We start from the raw sequence: 19,884 nt of genomic DNA, 5'->3' as shown, positions 1-19,884 counted from the left end.
CAGTTGGAAACCTGACTGAAATGAGTTTAATAGAATATAGAAGAGACAGACTGATTAGTTGTTCAAAGAGACTTGCAGAGGATCAGTGTTGTGGTGTAATGGATTAAGCCGCTGCCTGCAATTTTGGTATCCCACATGGGTGCTGGTTTGAGTCCCGCTGCTCCACTTCAAATCCTGCTCTCTGCTAATGCACCTGGGAAAGCAGCAGAAGATGGCCCAAGTCCTTGGGCCCCTGCCCCAATGTGAGAGACCTGGATGGAACTCCTGACTTCAACCTGGCCCAGCCCTGGCCATTGCAGCCATTTGGGTAGTGAAGCAGGGGGTGAAAGATCTCTATTTCTATTTCTCCCTCTCTCTCTTTCTCTCTGTAACTCTGTTTTTCAAATAAGTAAAGTAAATCTTTTTAAAAAAGCGTGTTACTAGAGAAAGAGCAGGGAATGGACTACTCTCTGGAAGAGTTTGCTGTTTTCATATTTTACATGGGAGAAGTAAAAATGGGTTTGTATGCTGATGTGAAATATGCAATAAAGAGGAAAAAGTTAGTGGATCCATATCCCAAGTTGGTGAGAGAGTATGGGAACTTAGTGCAGAACACTTCAGTAGGATCATGGATGGTTTGTCTAACTTAATAGAAAGGAAGGCACAGTATATGAGTATAGATACCCTCAGGGAGGTCAATGAGGTGGTGGAATTTCTGTGAAATTTTACTTTGGAAACATAAGCAAGATCACCAACGAGATCTGAAGGGGGAGGACATATTAGAAGTTTGAGGAAAGAAGAGAATGAATGAAAGCCTAGGATAATATGGATATATGTGGTGTGAGGAAATGTGGTGTAGCTTCTGGGCAGTATAAAGCATTTATTTAAGGAGTCTAGTGAGGATTTTAAAGTGAGGCAATACAAAAGTGGATCAGAAATTCTAGGTATTTACAAGGGAGCAGCCATAATATTGACCGTGGCATTTAGGCTGGCAAAGACCAGAGTTATGAGATAGGAGGTGAGGGCAGTGAGAGAGGAGCAGGATTCACAGATTCTTGGTCTCAGAGGGGCTGAAAGATTGTTGGAATTAGAATCCTAGAGAGAATGATCTGAAAAAAATAGGAGGTAGTGATCAGAAAGTTTATGATGTGTAACAACAAAGTCTGTGGCATGGTTATGGGAATGAGTGAGTGAGGTCTGGTGGAGGACAAGGTCAGAGAGGTAAAAGAGTTTCAGGAACTGAGGGGCCAAGGCCTGGAGAGGTCACCTACATATATGTTCAAGTCACCAAAAATTAAGACAAGAGCCAAAATGAGCAAGAAATGAAGTGGCCTGATGCAAGTGTCAATAAATGATGAAAGCAATGTGGGGGAGGGAATTCAAAAATTTTTTTTTTAAAGATGAGTAGATGCTCAGTAGGTATCACTCTATTTTATTTATTTATTTTGACAGGCAGAGTTAGACAGAGAGAGAGAAAGGTCTTCCTTTTCCGTTGGTTCACCCCCAAAATGGCCACCATGGCCGGCATGCTGTGTTGATCTGAAGCCAGGAGCCAGCTGCTTCCTCCTGGTCTCCCATGCAGGTGCAGGGCCCAAGCACTTGGGCCATCCTCCACTGCCTTCCCGGGCCACAGCAGAGAGCTGGACTGGAAGAGGATCAACCAGTACAGAATCCGGAGCCCCAACCGGGACTAGAACCAGGGGTGCTGGCGCCGCAGGGGGAGGATTAGCCTAGTGAGCCACAGCGCCGGCTGGGAATTCAAATTTTTTAAGAGATTTATTTTATTTATTTGAAAGAGAGTTACAGGGAGCTGGTGCTGTGGAGCAGTGATTTAACACCCTGGCCTGCAGTGCTGGCATCCCATATGGGCACCTATTCCAGACCTGGCTGCTCCACTTCTAATCCAGCTCTCTGCTGTGGCCTGGGAAAGCAGTAGAAGATGGCCCAAGTCCTTGGGCCCCTGCACCCATGTGGGAGACCTAAAAGAAGCTCCTGGCTTCAGATTGGTGCAGTTCTGGCCGTTGCAGCCAATTGGGGGTGAACCATCGGATAGAAGACTTCTTTCTCTCTCTCTGCCTCTCTTCTCTCTGTGTAACTCTGACTTTCGAATAAATAAATAAATAAATAAATCTTTTTTTTTAAAGAGAGAGTTACAGAGAGAGGTAGAGACACACAGAGAGGTCTTCCATCCACTGGTTCACTCCCCAAATTGTGACGGCTGGAGCTGAGCTGATCCGAAGCCAGGAGTCAGGAGCTTCTTTCAGGTCTCCTACATAGGTGCAGGGACCCAAGGATTTGGGCTATCTTCTGCTTCTTTCCCAAGCATATTATCAGGGACTGGATCAGAAGTGGAGCATCTGGAACTCAAACCAGTGCCCACTTCTGGGATGCTGGCACTGCAGGCAGCGGCTTTACCGGCTACGTCACAGTGCAGGCCCCATCTATACAACTTCTATCATGCCTGTATCATTGTTTTAGGGAACAGGATGAGGTATGGTTTTCTGATGTATGCCTAAAATAGAATCAAATAGAAAAAATCTGAGATATTTGTGTTTTGCCAGATTATCAGTAATTTCCTCTGCAAAATGCAGTAATTCTTAACTGGGAAAAACCTATGCAACCTTATGGTTAATGGTATGGGGTATATGTGATAATTAGTAATGAGCACCACTGTCTTCTTGGGGACACAGGGACTGTAACTGGCCTAGGCTCCCTCACCAGATGAGTAGCCTATTTGTACATGTCTGCCTTGAAGAGTAATTCAAAACTGTGTCTCAGAAAGCTGACAAATTATTGTGCATCCAGTGCTCAAAAAAAGTCCCAATCTCAATGTCAGATTCTTATGTGTTAAACTTACTGTATCATCATTGACTATGTGGGTGGGGCTGATCTTATTCTCATAAATTACTCTCTGGGTGCAGAAGCTTGCTATTAAATTCGATTGTTAGGGGGTGGGTGTTTGGCACAGCAGTTAGGTTGTTGTTTGAGACGCCCACATTGGAAGTCAGAGTGCAGAGGTTTGAGTCCTGTCTCTGCTGCCAGTTGCAGCTTCTTGCTTATGTGCACCCTGGATGAAAGAATGTGGTACCTTAAGCAGTCGGATTCCTGCCACAGATGTGAAAAATCTGGACTGATGTTTAACACATAGAAGAAACTACATTCAGACATAACTGTTTGCAGGCTTGGGACGAAAGTCTTTCTGCTATACCATGTGGTTTTTCCAGCATAGAAACAACAGTGACATTTTTACTTTTTTAGAGCATTGGTTTAGTTGACAGGATATTTTTTTTTTATATATAAAATTATTTTATTTGGGAGGCAGAAAGACAGGGAGAAGGAGGGCGGGAGAGAGAAAGAAAGCAAGCACTCTCATCTGCTAATTCACTCCTCAAATGTTCGCAGTGACTAATCCACACTGAGTAGAGGCTGAAGCTGGGGGCTCTAGACACACAATCCAGGTAATGCAGATCTCCCACGAGGGTGGTAGGAACTCAACTGCTTGAGCTATCACCACTGCCTCCTAGAGTCTGCATCAGCAGGGAGCTTGATTCAGGAGCCAGCTGAGAATATAGTAATCTTAACCACTAGGCCAAATGCCCACTCCTGAGATAGAGTATTTTGAATTTCAATTTTAACTTAAAAGTTTAAAAATAATCAAAAGCATTTTAATTGATACATACTGTACATATTTATGGGTTATGTGATGTCTTGATACATGTATACCTTGTATATGTTCAAATCATGGTAAACATCTATCTTCTCAGACATTTATTTTTAACATTTAAGAAATTTAACTTCTAACTTTTTCTCATAACGTCTACCAGAAGTAAGATGACTAGGTTAAAGAAAAATGAATTTATTATTTTGATAAATATGGTCAAATTTGTAAGTTTACACTCCAACCAGCCAGCAATAGAGAAGGGGTATATTGCCAAACTTACTAACTTTGCTAATATGATAGATTAGAAATTGTAGGCACCGGTGCTGTGGTGTAACAGGTAAAGCTGCTTCCTGCAGTGCTGGCATCTTATGTGGGCACCAATTCGATTCCTGGCTACTCTACTTCCGATCCAGCTCTCTGCTGTGGCCTAGAAAAGCAGTGAAAACGGCCCAAGTCCTTGGGCCTCTGCACCCGCATGGGGAACACGGAAGAAGCTCCTAGCTCCTGGCTTCGGATTGGCGCAACACCAGCTGTTGTGGCCACCTGGGGAGTGAACCAGTGGATGGAAGACCCCTCTCTCTCTCTGCCTCTGCCTCTCATGTAACTCTGCCTTTCAAATAAATAAATCTTAAAAAAACAGAAATTGGGCCAGCGCCGCGGCTCACTAGGCTAATCCTCCACCTTGCGGCGCCGGCACACCAGGTTCTAGTCCTGGTCGGGGCACCGGATTCTGTCCCGGTTGCCCCTCTTCCAGGCCAGCTCTCTACTGTGGCCCGGGAGGGCAGTGGAGGATGGCCCAAGTGCTTGGGCCCTGCACCCCATGGGAGACCAGGATAAGTACCTGGCTCCTGCCATCGGATCAGCGTGGTGCGCCAGCCGCAGTGCACTGGCCATTGGAGGGTGAACCAACGGCAAAGGAAGACCTTTCTCTCTGTCTCTCTCCTCACTGTCCATTCTGCCTGTAAAAAAAAAAAGAAACAAAACAGAAATTGTATATCAGTGCAGTTATGAAGTTGAGCATCTTCTCACATATTTAAGGGTTGTTTGTGTGTATATATGTATATATATGCATGTGTGTTGTATTTTCATGTGTGCATATGTGCATTCGCATGATCTAATCATGCCCTTGCTTCTTTTTCTCTTGGATTTGTTCTTATTCCAATTTTAGCATATATATTCAATAAATCATTTGTCTTTTATATGAGTAGCAAACATTTTTCCAAATGTGTCATTTATTTGTCTTTTGACTTTACCTCTGGTGGTCATGTGGTGTCATTTGGTGGTTGCTATGTTTTACCACACAGAAGTCCATTTTATTTACTTACAATTTATTACCATGAAAAGGTTAATTTTATTTACTTAAGTTTTATCACCATGCTAAAGTGAGTGGTACTGTGAACCCTCTTTCTGGGAATATGGTCCTTGGGTCAGACCAAGCCACAAAGATTGATGACCAAAACGCTGCTTTATTACTTCTGACATCTCCCACAATTCCCCTCCTTGGAGAGAGCAGGAATTGACTCACCAATAACTTTCCTCATTAGCCTTCCCTTTCCCAAGCTCAGGGTTTGAAGGAAGAGGAACTGAAACAAGCCAGGAGTTCAGGAAACCATTGTTTTTAATGGGGTTGAAAAGGTAGGAAAGGGATTTGCTGGCAAGATGTTCAGCATTGTATCTCCTTTTTTCTTTTCTTGGCAGGGGTTCATGTACAGAAAGAAAGGAGCCCCAAAGGCTCTCTTCTCAGGCATGGGGTAAATGGGGAGAAGACAGTAGAAGAGGAATGGGAGACCTTTGTCTTTTGCCACAGGGAAGGAGAATTGAGACACAGAATACTGGGAGAGACATTAATCACCTTATATCTGTGAGGGTTGACTAATACTGCACTTCCCTGGGTATTTACAGATCACAAGGGAAACAGAGTTATAGACAAGGAAAGATCAGGGGCTCAGCAGTGAAGCAACCTGTAAAACTGGGTTGATCCCTGGTAATTTAAACCATACCCTCAATGCCCCCTCACTCTCTGGCTTTGACCTCTGTCTTCGATGTGTTGCCCTCCTGCCTGGTCACTGTTTCTACTTTTTCCGCCCAATCTGTGCCATCAGGTGGGCATTGGCAGCTGCCTTGGCTTGCAAGTTCTTTGCCTTGGCAATGTTGAAGAGGATGTTCATGATGTTGGTGGGAACGTCGAGGGACAGAGTGAACTTGGTGTGCCGGTCACTCTTGGCTTTGTCTTGGTATACCTTCCCCCGGAGCTGTGCTTGGGACAGGTATTTGTATCGAATGCTTCCAGCTCCACTGCTGCCTCCAGAGCCTGGGGAAGTCCTTTTCTCTTTGTCTTGTTTTTCCTCTCTCTCCTTCTCTTCCTCTCCTGAGGATGGACCTTGGCTGGGCAGGTAGAGGAAGCTCCTCTTGCTCAGCAGGGATACAGCCTCCAACTGGCTCTTCTTGGCCTCAGACAGGGCTGTGTTGAGGCAGCTGAAGATGGGCTTGTCTTTGTAGAACTTATGGGAGAGGCCTGTTCTTGGGCCTGCTGGGAGCAGCAGCAGCAGCAGCAGGAAGTGAGCAGGCCTCAGCATCTCTCCCTGCAGTGGAAAAGAGGGGCACGGGGAGGTGATATGAGAGGTGACATAGAGTTTGAAAGGACATGGAAGGACACCCAAAGGGTGTTGTTGATTTCTACTATGGGGGTTCCCAGAGTATAGTGCCCAGATCAGTAGCCTCAGCATCATCTGGGAATTTGTTAGAGATGTAAGTAATTATCTGGTCTTGTTCAGAACTACTGCGGCATAGCAATCTGTGTTTCAACAAACTTTCCTTGATTTTGACGATCTTTAAAGTTTGAGACCCCCTAAGTCTACGAGTATATGGGTTTTATATAATTCAGCTATGTAGGCAGCCACTGGCCCTGTAAGTGAACAACAAATATGGCAAGTAGGCATTTAGCAGCCTAACTGGGTTAATTAGAATGGCCACATGAATTTTTATTCATGTCATCATTAGGAAGGCAGATTAAATATATCCACATGGCTTAAGCAGTATGGTGGGTATTTGCTCATTGCTTCTAAGGCAGATCTCTAAGGCTAATTTCCTGGTAAGTTATTCCTAGTTTCTTAAGAATAACCAGGCTTATTAGTTTGGTTGATTTTATGAGACCTAAGTCAGCAAAATGTCAGCAGGAAGCCTAGCAACTCCCAGGGAGGCCTGGAGCCTCCATCCTAAGACAGTCACCTCTGATCACATGTGTGTGTTCTTGTTTGCCTCCCAGACTTGAGTGAGGCTGAGGGTCTCAGGAGCAGTCAGCCGAAACTCTTATTTTAGGACATGCTCCACCTAGAGAGGCCTCATACCTTCTTCAGGTGCCTGTTCATTGGTATTTCCAAATTCTGGGTGAGATGTGCAATTGTCCAAAATACAAGACCTTGATGGGTATGAAAGGATTATATTTTCAAAGTGACCACTTGAATCCATTCTTTCACTATTTTATAAAAGGAAACAATTAAGTCTTATTGTATGAAACATGCTGGCAATGCAAACACCCAGAATAATGGTCCTTCTGTAACTCAGACTGTTAGGACCTCAAGCCATCGCATATATTTGTTGGTCTAGCAACCATCAATAGCATCAGTTATGACTTCAAGATGCTTTCTCCCAAGGAAGAGGACTAATGCTGAGTCACCCATGTCCTCCTGCCCAGTCTCCTTTGATGTAAAAGCAGACAGATGTATGTGCCAGAAGGTCATCAGAATTAGGATTGTCTGTGGTCATTAACTTTTTTAAGTTTTTCTCTCTCTCTCTCTCTTTTTTTTTTTTTGACAGGCAGAGTGGACAGTGAGAAAGAGAGAGACAGAGAGAAAGGTCTTCCTTTGCCGTTGGTTCACCCTCCAATGGCCACCACGGCCTTAGCGCTGCGACCGGTGCACCGTGCTGATCCGATGGCAGGAGCCAGGTACTTATCCTGGTCTCCCATGGGGTACAGGGCCCAAGGACTTGGGCCATCCTCCACTGCACTCCCTGGCCACAGCAGAGAGCTGGCCTGGAAGAGGGGCAACTGGGACAGAATCCGGCGCCCCGACCGGGACTAGAACCTGGTGTGCCGGCGCTGCAAGGGAGGATTAGCCTAGTGAGCCGTGGTGCCGGCCTGTGATCATTATTACTTAGGGAAATTGTGAGGCAGGTAGAGTTTACTTCTTGTGCCCTGGAATTAAACTCACCCTGTACCCCAGTCCCCTTTGCCTCATCTGTGGGCACACACAGCTCTTAAATAAAGACATGACACTAATTTACTTCATTTGCATCCTTGATCATGCATGAGAAAAAAAAGGGAGGTCAAAATTTCCAGAGTTTCATCCTCCTAGGATATACATAGCTGATGTCCAGTATAGTATGACATATGCTTGTTCCCAGGCTGCACCATCAGAATGAATCTGCTCCTGGACTGTCATATGGGGTACCTGTGAACAGTGGAGTCTTTTGCCACACTGTGTTGCATTACTTGGATTTGGAGTTTATTTTATTAGCCAAGATAACACTTGGCTTCTACAAAAGGAGCAAGAAATATGTGGTTAACTATGACACTTGGGGTAGTTATTGTCTTATGGCATCTTTTTTTTTTTAAGTAAGTATGAACAATTGTATAAATAAATCAACAGGGAGATTCTCCCAGGCATTCAGCAGTGTGAAGCTGGGACTGGGATTTCTACAGTGACAGCACAGAGTAGAGCCAGCCAAGTTGAGATGACAACAGAAACCTGAGTTCCAGCCCCAGCTCTTTAGCTCACTATCACTTTGATCTGGACCTGGATATTTCCTATAACATTAGTGGGATTGGACCTTTCAGACTTCCAGTGGGAAGCCCTTCCAGACTTCCTTGCCTAAGGAACCAGATGGTGGAATCGGAATTGGCCCTTAAACTGAGCCTCCCCTGAAAGACGATCCTGCAAATTCCGGCTCTTTCACTTACCTTGGAAACACACACAAACATACACATCTACACAAACATAAGAGGAGTGTTAAAAACATTTGTGGAAAATAAAATGTTTATGAAAAAACTATGAATGGATTTCAAATTTTTTTTGCAACAAAATAAACTTATCTTTAATTCTATTTTTCTGCGAATGTCTTGAGGTACCCTCATCTATACAAATACATATGTATACAAATACACACTGCACATTTACTCATATACAAAGCTCTACACACCTCACATACACATATCTCATGTATATCACACACATTAACACTTCATGACATATATACCTCAAACTCATGCACATATACACACATCACACACAGACACTCATACATACACTTCACAATACATGACTCACATAAACATATACTTCACATGTACATAACTCACATAGATCTACACACACATAAAATCCAGTTAACATGTACACATTTCATGTACACCTCAACATATATGTACACACATATAAACATTTAAGACATAAAACTTCACAGACATGTACACATAATGTATGCATAGGCATACTTTCACATATGTATATACAAAAACTTACATATACTTCAGACATATACAAATGGACACACAACCATATACACATTTTACACAATATACACATAAACACAAGTACATGCACACACTTTCCACACACACATAAAGTGTTGATGTGTATATGTACCCATTTATGCACACATCTCATGTACACAAAATACATATATATGTATACACACATGGACACACATACACACATGTGTGCCTTTGCTTGACAAGTTTCCTGTGGCAGCTGCTGCTTTCCTTAGCCTTCCCCCTTGTATCAGCTTTCTTATTTTAAATGTTTTCCCTAGAAACCAGGGTTTGTTTTATTTGTTTTTCTTTTGTTTTGCCTTACAAAAGTTTGCAGCTTATTTTATCTAACATTTTTCATAATATTTTATAAAAAAATTCACCCTTCTTGCTTTAAGTAATTCAATATGTACACTAGCCAGATGTGGACATGCTATGTCATGCTGTGAGAACAATGAAATCTTTGGAGTTACACAGATTTATGCTCGAATTCCATCTTCATCTTTGTTTGTCTGAGGACCTTGGGTAGATTCCTTAAGCTCTGAGAAATTCTGTTTCCTGTGCTGATAAACGGGTTTACAATAAATACTTCATAAAGGTTAAGTGAAAGATTAAATTAAAAATGTCCGTCAGTGAAAGCTGTTTGTTTAAGCAGACACTTAATGAAGGCTGGTTTATGCTTATTTATACATAAATATAATAATCTCCAGGTCCTACTAGAAGGTTTGTTCTGCACATAATCTTTTCAAATGTGCAATTTACACACTCTCTCTCTCTCACACACACACATGCATGTCAGATAGTTTGAGCCAGCAATTTGTTTCTGCAGATCAGTATCCTTGATTGTGTTGTACCTCTTGATTATAGTTTTTGGCTATACCACCCTCTCATGCACCCAAACTACACTGGTGAGCTTTGCCTTTAACTTAGTGTGAGTGTTCCCTAACTCAGAGAACTGCAGAATCCTGTGAAGGAATTGTTCAAACACAGAATAGGGAGTCCTATCCAGAGAGAGTTTCTGGTTCAGTGATTTGACTACAGGGCCTGGGAACTTGCACTTCCCACAGGGGCCCAGGTAATACTGCTGCTGTGGGTCTGTGGACCATACTTGGACAACTGCTTTTCCATGAGTTCCAAGCACCCCTATTCTCCTTAGAATGCAGGCCGGACCTCCTGGAGAATACTTTACAGGGTGGATTGACTGTCCTTCAGAAAATGGGCTTGTTCTTCTTTTAAACATTGCATCCAACACCACACAAATGGCTTTATTTCGTACTAAGGAAATAGTACGAAGTACTATTAAATAGCTAGCTGTTTATACATAAATGAAGTAAAGATGGACGTTTTAGCTCTCTTATAACTCGAAGGCATCTTAATGCTTGGGAGCAGTGTTGAATGATTTGTTAACTCTGAATTAATTAAAACCAGTTCAGAAAGGGTTAATGCTGGTAGCAAATCTGTTCCTTTGTCCCCTTGTTCCATTCAAAGAGCAGCTTCAGACTGCCCCTCCCACTAATCAGCTCAGGCCTAAATGCCGCCCCCACCCCCCTACCGGGTCTCACTGTTTTCCTGTGTGAGAGCAGCAAATTCAGTTTGGGAGTCTTTGATTTCTTTATCCTTGTACTTTGGAAAGCAGGAGGCCCCTCTACAAAAAAGCCTGGAAGAATGAAATGATTTCTCAGTAAAGGTTGCCTGGGCACTGAGTGAGCCTAAGTTAAAGAAGGAGGGTTTGAGCCGGCGCCGTGGCTCAATAGGCTAATCCTCCACCTTGCGGCGCCGGCACACCGGGTTCTAGTCCCGGTTGGGGCGCCGGATTCTGTCCCGGTTGCCCCTCTTCCAGGCCAGCTCTCTGCTATGGCCAGGGAGTGCAGTGGAGGATGGCCCAGGTGCTTGGGCCCTGCACCCCATGGGAGACCAGGAAAAGCACCTGGCTCCTGGCTCCTGCCAGGATCAGCGCGGTGCGCCGGCTGCAGCGGCGGCCATTGGAGGGTGAACCAGCGGCAAAAGGAAGACCTTTCTCTCTGTCTCTCTCTCTCACTGTCCACTCTGCCTGTCAAAAAAAAAAAAAAAAAAAAAAAAAAAAAAAAAAAAGAAGGAGGGTTTGGAGGTGCAGCCTTGGAGCTGTCTGGAGGTGCAGCCTTGGAGCTGTCCTCCCATCCCCCACTTTGTAGGGTTTCTCCATTTCCTCCTCACCAAAACTGTTGCCACAAAACCCAAAGCACCAGACAAAATCATATTCCCCTCTCCCCAGAACCCTCCCTTCCTTCCCAGGACATTCTGCCTTCAGCCTCAATCTCCTGCAATTTTATACAAGAATTGTTGAGAATTCCAAATGCATTTAGTGTCCAAGTCCATATTTCTGTCCTAGAAATTATCTATATTTCTCTTTCTGACCACACTGGCTGCCCTTTTAGTTTTTTTTTTTTTTACACCTGAATTTATCTGCCCATATATCCCCCACTCTTTAAAGACCCAGGAACACTTTGAGGGTTGCATTTCTTTGTAGTTTCCATTTCAGCTACAATGTGGAAACATTTCATTATGGGCAGATTTTCCCTGTGTGTCATTTTGTTCCTTAGTGGTGCCATTTGAGAGGCTAGGGAGGGGCCGAGGTGGTCAATGATGTCTTATACTGAATGACAGACTCAATAAAGATTTGTCAAATGAACTAAAGTTAGATTAGTATTCCAGGCACTTAATTAAACCAATTCATTTTCCAAAAACAAAGCAATCTCTTTTAAATTTTCTTCATGGCTATATATTCTCTCTGCAAATGCATAGTTTTGCAGATTACAGAGGGAAAAATCCTTTAAAAGGCTTTTTTTTGTTTTGTGCTTTATTTTGAACTCATACATCTATATCTAGAGTTATAAAAGGATTTCTGAATATGAGACAGACTTCGTAAGAACTTCCTACAGTTTTCCTGGGAAAAAATACAGGTTTTTCCATGCAGTGGGCTGCCAAAGGATATAGCCTCCTGGAAAAGTGACTGAACTCAAGTCCATTACAAAAGCAATCCATGGAGGGTATGGAGGAGGTGATCTCTTTTTACTTTTTGTTTACTTTTCCCCAATTTTTTTGGCGGACAAACTCTTTAAAAATATTTTACCCTCTTGCTTTTCAAATCTCATGTTGCCCATTAGGGGAAGACATTGTATTTGTAGAGAGTACCTAAAGTGTCTAAACCATCTACAAAGTGTTCCTGTGAGCAAGTGCTGTGCAGGGGTTCTGCCACATATGCCTGAAGCTTAGCAAAACCTCCCTCTATATCTGCAAGCCCTTGGCTCTAGCATGGGCAGGATTGTGGGGGTTTTGGATAGTGTCCCCTTGTCCTCAGCATTGATGCAGAGTTATAAAGCAAAGACCACTCACCAGAATCATGAATTGTACATGACAGGGATGCCTCATGCTGATCTTACTTTTAGATTTTTTCTAAAATATAAGGGCTTTTTGCCATCCTCGATATTTTACCATCAAAGTGAGTGGCTGAAGGATGGAAGGCAGATTCAGTTATCTTTTTGGGACTTTTCATTTTAGGATTTGTTTCAGGTTTGCAGGATACACAAAAAGAAACTTTCCACACAGAAAAGTTGTGCTTGACTCCTCACATAGCCTAATTCCTTAGCAAGTTACTCCTGTTCATTCTTGGGACTCTTTTACCATACTCCCCAGTGAATCAACACAGAGGTTTAATATTTCCTAATACCTGCCATGGAAACTGAGCACTCTAGTTATGTTTAAGGGACAAATCTTTATACCAATATTTGTCTCTTTGAATGCCTGAAACTCAACCATTCCTTTGAATTATTATTATAGTAGTGTCTTTTGATGGTTCTTTAAAGAGCTATAGTTATTTCTGAAAACTGTGACAGAGTTCAGCCTAAAATGTGAGGCAATGAGGAGCAGCCCAGACTAAAATTCAGAGCACCTGCTAGGGAGAGGGGAAAAAAAAGTAGGACAGAAAAGTCAGGAGGCAAATGGCACAGATTCCACTCTTTTGCCAAGTGTGGCAACAATGAAGGCAGAGCTATTTTCTGAGTGGCCCAGTTTTAACTAAAAAATGAACCATTGAAAAACATTTTGTGAAGCCATGGCTGCAGATCCTAGGGGACCCTTAAGCACTTAAAATATTATAGAAATCAGCTGTTTCAAATTTCTTTTTTAGATTTGTGGCAGGGTTTATGTGGAACACATACAAACATAAACACTGAGGGTTTATGCATCAGAGGAATATCCCTTGAAGAAGTAGGAACACCTAGGAGAAAGTTGGCATGCTCTGGACACCCTAGTCATTATAGGATCTTATTCAATCTGGTCTCAGAAGTGCCCCCCCACCTCCTTTCTTTTATTCCTGCATAGCTATGTTAAGGGAGAAAATGGCAAACAAGATTTCTCAGAAAACTTGAACATCATAATATAAGCATCAAACATTCATCTTTACCATTCGTCCCTTTACAGTTAGCACTTAGCCCCTGTAAATATCTGACTCCTCTTCCTACCCACCCCACAGTGTGGCAAAGAAAGGACTCTGGGCTTATAAGGCAGAGGACCTGGGTTCCAACATTTCCTCACTTACAGCTTGCCTTGCGTGAGTCACTTACCCTCTCTGTTCCAGTTGCTGAATCCTAAAAAGAAGGCATTATCTCCCAGGTGTATCACAGAATGAAAGGAGATAAGGGTTAATGACTGGCACATGGTAAACATACAAGTTCAAATATCCTCACGGCTTTGCTGTGGGATGATGTCTTGGAGTTTCTGTTTTTCCCAGAATCCCCACCCCATCCTCAGTTTGGAGACTGTCACCAAGCACTGCCTTTCATGTTCACAACTGAACTCTGTTCAGAAACAGTAGATTTGTATGAACACATTCTGCTTCTGTTCTATCATCTTTTGCAAAGCAGATCTCTCTATACCAACAAGGGGAGGATGAAACTTCCCTCTTTGGGACCAATTTATGTCGATTAAAAATACAGGGACTTCAGTACTCACTCCCCTAGGTGCCTACTCAGGATGCTAACAACACTTACCCCCCACACCTGTCTGATACCCAGCACCTCCTGCCCCACTCAGAGCAAATTCGTTTATCCTTCATAAACCAGTCCCCAACCACAATCCTACCCGTGAGTGGACTTTACTCTGGAGTGGAAATGCTCAGGAAGGCTGGCACAGCTTCAAGGTCAGGAGGTCTGCCCCAGGCACATCACCTTGAACTTCTGCAGGCTCTGGGGTCGCTGGCTCCTTCTTCTCCTGTATTGTTAGTAAGTGGGCTGTGATATTCCTTCTCTATGGAAACCGCTTCACTCCCCTGTGTATATATATAAAAGTGACAGATCACAGGGTGGATCGTAATTCCAAACGTAGTATCTACACTGGGATGAGATTTCATTTAAAATACAACCAGAACCAGCTGTTGACGTCATGCAGATGACAGGTGCTCCATAGCCTTGACCCCTCCTACTGCCCTCCCCTCCTATCACCTCCCAATTCCCTTCCTGCCCTTAGCCAATTGCTTCATTGATAAAACAAACAAACAGATAAACAAAACTGCACCTCACTGGTAAACTAAGATGTGGTGTCTGACTAATTTCAGCCTTATTTACATCCCTCTCACTGTAACCCTCCTTTGGGAAATCTGAATACAGGAGTTTCTTTGCAAGTGGAGATGATTTGAAGTGTATCTTTGTTCTGCCATTTTTGTGAGTTCTGACTGAGCAGTGTTATCTGTGCCTTGTTATGATTGTGCTTGTCATATGCTCTGTGCCTAGAGCTTTTAATGGAAAAATCACCTGAATTTCACTGGTTTATGCATTTCTTATTCATTGAGTACCTACTGTGTGCCAGGTACTGCCAGGACTCTCAGGGTTTCAGAGAGAAGTCAGTGGTGGTGTCTGTTCAGACAGGGCACTCACAGTTTAGAAAGACAGGCCGGCACTTTGGCACGTTAGGTTAAGCGTGGGCCTGTGGGTTGGCATCCTATATGGGCACCTGTTTGAGTCCCAGCTGCTCTACTTCCAGTCTGGCTCCCTGCTGATTGCCTGGGAAAGCAGAGGAGGATTGCCCAAAGTCCTTGGGCCCCTGTACCCATGTGGGAGACCTAGAAGAAGCTTCTGGCTCTTGGCTTCAGATTGGTCCAGTTGTGGCCATTTGGGGAGTGAACCAGGGGATGGAAGATCTATCTCTGTCTCCCCCTTCTCTGTCTGTAACTGCCTCTCAAGTAAATATTTTTTTAAAAGAACGATAGGCTAACATTGAATCTATTTCCCTGTGGCAATAAATGCTGCAGTACACAGGAAGTAACACTGTCCACCTCAAGACAGGTACACCTTTGTCAGGAGAGGAGAGAAGCAGAAGGGACATCACCAAAAAGGATAGATTAATGTGGACAGAGCCAAGGAAGAGAGGGACTAGGGGGAAGGAAGACAACCAGAAAGGAGGTGGGCAGTGGAGGGTTAGGAGCTGGTCCACACGGAGGCATGCCCTGATGGATGGCCTAGGGAGCTTGGATTTTACTCTATAGGGAGATGTGAAGTACTTCAGCCAGGTGACCCCTTAGTTAACAGATGAGGAAACTGAGGCTGTGAGAAGTGACTTACCAGGACCACACAGGCCTAGGGTGACTGAGTTAGGGTGAGAACCAGCCCTCACACTGGGCCTTGTTGCTTTCTATATCCACCTTGAACTTTGGGCTGAGGCAGTAATGAGGGGCAGTGCAGGAGAGCTGGGGCTCCCCAGGCCTTTGAGCAAGACCTCAGCCCCCCTCACAGACAGCTGATCTTAGCTCCCAAAATTTTTCTAGATGAGGTCAGTGGATTTCTAGAGAGGTCAGTGGACTTCTGAGGTTATCAGAGCTCTTGAAAGCCATGAGTGTTTTGGGAGTCATATGGAAAGCCATTGTGGAGGGATAACCCCCATCCAAGTTTCAGCCTCTTTCTAGAGATACAAATGGGACCTCAATCTGTTTCTTTATCTGCGGCTGTCTGGGCTGGGATATTTTTGAGATTCACAGCAACGTGAAACTAAATGTGTTTTAATACAAATCCATTACTTTGTTCATTTGTTCACGTATTCCAGACTTTGAGTTTTTGTTTTAGATTTTTTTCTACCTCATGTAATTCAACAGTGATAGGATTTATGTAGGATGAGAGGTAGATAATTGGAAATCTGAGTTTAATGCCCTTCTCTGTCTTTATGAGTTCTGATGTGTGAGGACAGGCTGTCTTGGATGGTGCCTGCTGAGCAGGATTTCTCAATCTTGGCACAGTTGACATTTGGGCCATGCATTTCCTGGTTTGGGGAACACCCTGAGCATTGTGGGATGTTCAACAGCATCCCTGAACTTCACCCACTAGAAACTTGTAACTCCCTCTCCCCCAACTTTGAGACAGCCAGGATTGTTTCCAGCCATGTGTCATGCGGGCAGAATTGCCCGCAACGAAGAATCACTGCTCTGGAGTATGGGGTGTAAAGAGAGACAATAAATCTTGGCTTCTTAGGAATCTGTCCTATTTCCTCTTAACTTCCTGGAAACCTCCCTCTTCTAGGCCAGATCTCCTTGGGACTAATGTGTCTTAGTCCCCTGAGCCCTGTGTCCTCTCACCCACACAGGGCAAGTTCATCTCTTCCCACTAATCCTGCCAGGGTGGGCTCTTGGGGTTGGCCACTGACTCTCACCATTCTGGACAGTTCCATTCAGAGTACCTCATAGATCTGGGCAGCAAGAAAGGTGCCAATTTAAGTGTCTTTTTCTCAGAAATTCAAACCTTAAGAAGTGGAACATTCAGTTTGCAACCTGAAAGCTGCTTCTGCTTGCATTTGGTGGAGGAGCATCTTGGACAGCAAGAGGATGGTTAGCGAGCAAGATCCCAGTGGTGTCATTTCCCGCAAATAATGATTTCCCTCCACACCTATTGCTAAAGTGTAAATGTGTATGCTGCAGTGTTTGCGCTTCTCTCTGGCCTTGGTGAGCCATTGGTATCTTTTATGAACTCAGCAGCAACACCTGGAAGGTTATTTAAGGCGGTAGATACTCTAGAGAGTGTGTGTGGGGACACAGTGAGAAGAATGGGTGGATCAACTTATTATATTAATAGTGCCCAATTCTCCATGCTGTTGAAGCACTTTAATATAATAACATAATTATTTTTTCAATAACTGATCTTGGCAGTGAAAGAAAAGGATAGAATAAAGAAGTTAAGGTAATAGCAAGAAAAACTTGATTTATAGGGGGTTTCAGCTTGGAACAAAAGTAGTTTCCATTTTGGCTTTTGTTGATAGTTTGGTTATTTGATTCTGTCACTAAAATTCTTGAGTTCTCTGTTTCCTGTTTCATAAACAGTAGATTGATTTATCTTCCCTATTTCTTAAAACAAGGTTGATGTTAAGATAATATTACAATGGCTTGACAAAATTTTGGACGAGTACAGAATATTATGGTCATCTTTTTCATTTAGTTCTCCCTAATTTCCCTGACAAATGTTGGATTTTCTTGACTTCTTGCTTTTAGAAGGGGATACATCAATCTCCTATTGTGTTTGTGATTGGTCAATTTCTTCTTGTAAGTCTGTCCACTTCCACTTCATACAGTTGTAGGGTTAGGTATATATAAATGATTCCTTTTTATCATTTTGCTGTAAGCCTCTTTATCTCAATTAGTGCTTATTGTCTTAATGTATTTAAGACCTACTGCGCTTTGTAGTAACTTTTGCAGACACTGCTCCTATTTTTGAAAATTTTGTTGATTTATTTGAAAGGCAGAGACAGAGAGAGCTTCCATTCACTGGTTAATGCCCTGAAATGCCTGCCGTGACTGGAACTGGGCCAGACTAAAACCAGAAGCTGGGCACTCAATCCACACCTCTAGATGTGTGTGGCAGGAACTCAGCTACAACTCAACATCACTGTACTCCATAGATTGTATTAATGGGAAGTTAGAATTAAAAGCTGAAGCTGGGAGTCAAAAATAGGTACTCTTATGTGGGATATGGGCATTCTAACCAGAATCTTAACTGCTAAGCGAAATGCCCAATCCAGTTATATAAACTTTTTGGATGTGTATTTGACATAAGGAATTTTAAAATTAATCAGTATGGCTGCCCTCTTGAACAATAAAAGGATCTTAGACCAATTAATTGTGATATTCTCCTTCCTTTTTATATGTTATTACTGTCTAATATTTTAGGTTCATCTTAATTTCATTCTGCTTGGGTATTCATTACACCAACCAAATTAGGCATTCATATGATTATTTGTAATCAGTGCTTGTTTAGATTTGACCATATCATTTTCAATTTCTTTGCAGACACTGCTCCTTGAACCCTACACCTTCCTTCAGTGTTCAATTTCTGTCTTGCTGAAGAACTTCCCTTATAATTCAGGAAGCTCATAAATCATAAACCTTTCCAACATCTGAATATGTCTTTATTTTGTCCTCCCTCTTTTGAGATAATTTATCTGGCAATGCAATTCTAGATAACAGACATTTTCCCTTCATATAGGGAAGATATTATTCTACTGTCCTCTCTTTTCAATTGTTCCTGTAGAGTTTTCTGTAGGTCTACGAATTGTCCCCATTGAGATAATTCAGTTTATTATCGGGTGCTTTTGATGTCATCTTCTTTTTCTCTTTGGGGCTCTGTAGTTTTACAATAACGTTTTACTTTCTCCTGTTTAGGACTTACTGTATTTCTTAAATCTGATGCTTTATTAATATATTAATTCTGGAAATCCCGTTATCTCTTTCTTTTTTTAATTTTTTATTTTTTGGACAGGCAGAGTGGACAGTGAGAGAGAGAGAGAGACAAAGAGAAAGGTCTTCCTTTACCGTTGGTTCACCCTCCAATGGCTGCAGCGGCGGCGTGCTGTGGCCGGCGCACCGCGCTGATCGGAAGCCAGGAGCCAAGTGCTTCCCTCCTGTTCTCCCATGTGGGTGCAGGGCTCAAGCACTTGGGCCATCCTCCACTGCACTCCTGGACCACAGCAGAGAGTTGGACTGGAAGAGGGGCAATTGGGATAGAATCCAGCACCCTGACCGGGACTAGAACCCTGTGTGCCGGCGCCGCAGGCAGAGGATTAGCTATTGAGCTGCGGTGGCGGCACGTTATCTATTTCAATATTGCCTCTTCCTCATTCTGTACTATATTCCCTGGGCATTTCTGTTAGATAGATATATCTGTGGTAGTTTTATGATGTGCCAATTTTGCTAAACTGAATATGCTTCCCAGAACTACCTTTTATAATTCTGGTTAGGAGTTGATCAGAACTACTAAGAGAAATTATTGGTCAGCACCGCGGCCCACTAGGCTAATCCTCCGCCTGTCCGTTGGGGCGCCGGATTCTGTCCCGGTTGCTCCTCTTCCAGTCCAGCTCTCTGCTGTGGCCTGGGAAGGCAGTGGAGGATGGCCCAGGTCCCTGGGCCCTGCACCCGCATGGAAGACCAGGAGGAAGCACCTGGCTCCTGATGGGCGCAGCGCACCATCCATTGGGGCCATTTGGGGAGTGAACCAACGGAAGGAAGACCTTTCTCTCTGTCTCTCTCTCTAACTCTGTCTGTCCAAAAAAAAATAATAATAATAAAGAAAGAAAGAAAGAAAGAAAGAAAGAAAGAAAGAAATTATTGTGATGCTGGGAGAGTTGAAGGAGAGACATGGACACATGGACCCAGATACTGTACAAGCCAAAAAGTGGCCCTGACTGGTATGGTGGATTTGTCATTGTT

The 19,884-nt window shown here is 43.3% G+C and overlaps 1 protein-coding gene across 2 annotated transcripts; it reads right to left on the bottom strand.

Moving 5' to 3' along the window:
* Positions 1 to 5,240: 5,240 nt before the first annotated feature.
* On the bottom strand, positions 5,241 to 14,540 carry UCN3 (urocortin 3). Of its 2 annotated transcripts, none has more exons than XM_051834792.3 (2): positions 14,289 to 14,540; positions 5,241 to 6,222 (listed from the first exon to the last, which is right to left on the bottom strand). In XM_051834792.3, exon 2 carries the CDS (start codon positions 6,214 to 6,216, stop codon positions 5,713 to 5,715), a length of 504 nt encoding a protein of 167 aa, XP_051690752.1. In that variant the 5' UTR covers positions 6,217 to 6,222; positions 14,289 to 14,540; the 3' UTR covers positions 5,241 to 5,712. The 2 variants fall into 2 exon arrangements, with proteins under 2 accessions (XP_051690752.1, XP_089168522.1); XM_089312396.1 differs by lacking the exon at positions 14,289 to 14,540 and adding an exon at positions 13,772 to 13,837.
* Between the last annotated feature and the right edge of the window lie 5,344 nt (positions 14,541 to 19,884).

The sequence above is a fragment of the Oryctolagus cuniculus genome, chromosome 13 (genome assembly GCF_051225735.1).
Source record: "Oryctolagus cuniculus isolate XC-2025 breed Fujian yellow rabbit chromosome 13, ASM5122573v1, whole genome shotgun sequence".
Classification (NCBI taxonomy): domain Eukaryota; kingdom Metazoa; phylum Chordata; class Mammalia; order Lagomorpha; family Leporidae; genus Oryctolagus; species Oryctolagus cuniculus.
Note: the sequence above shows the minus strand (reverse complement) of the source record. Positions and strands in the feature narration are given on the sequence as shown.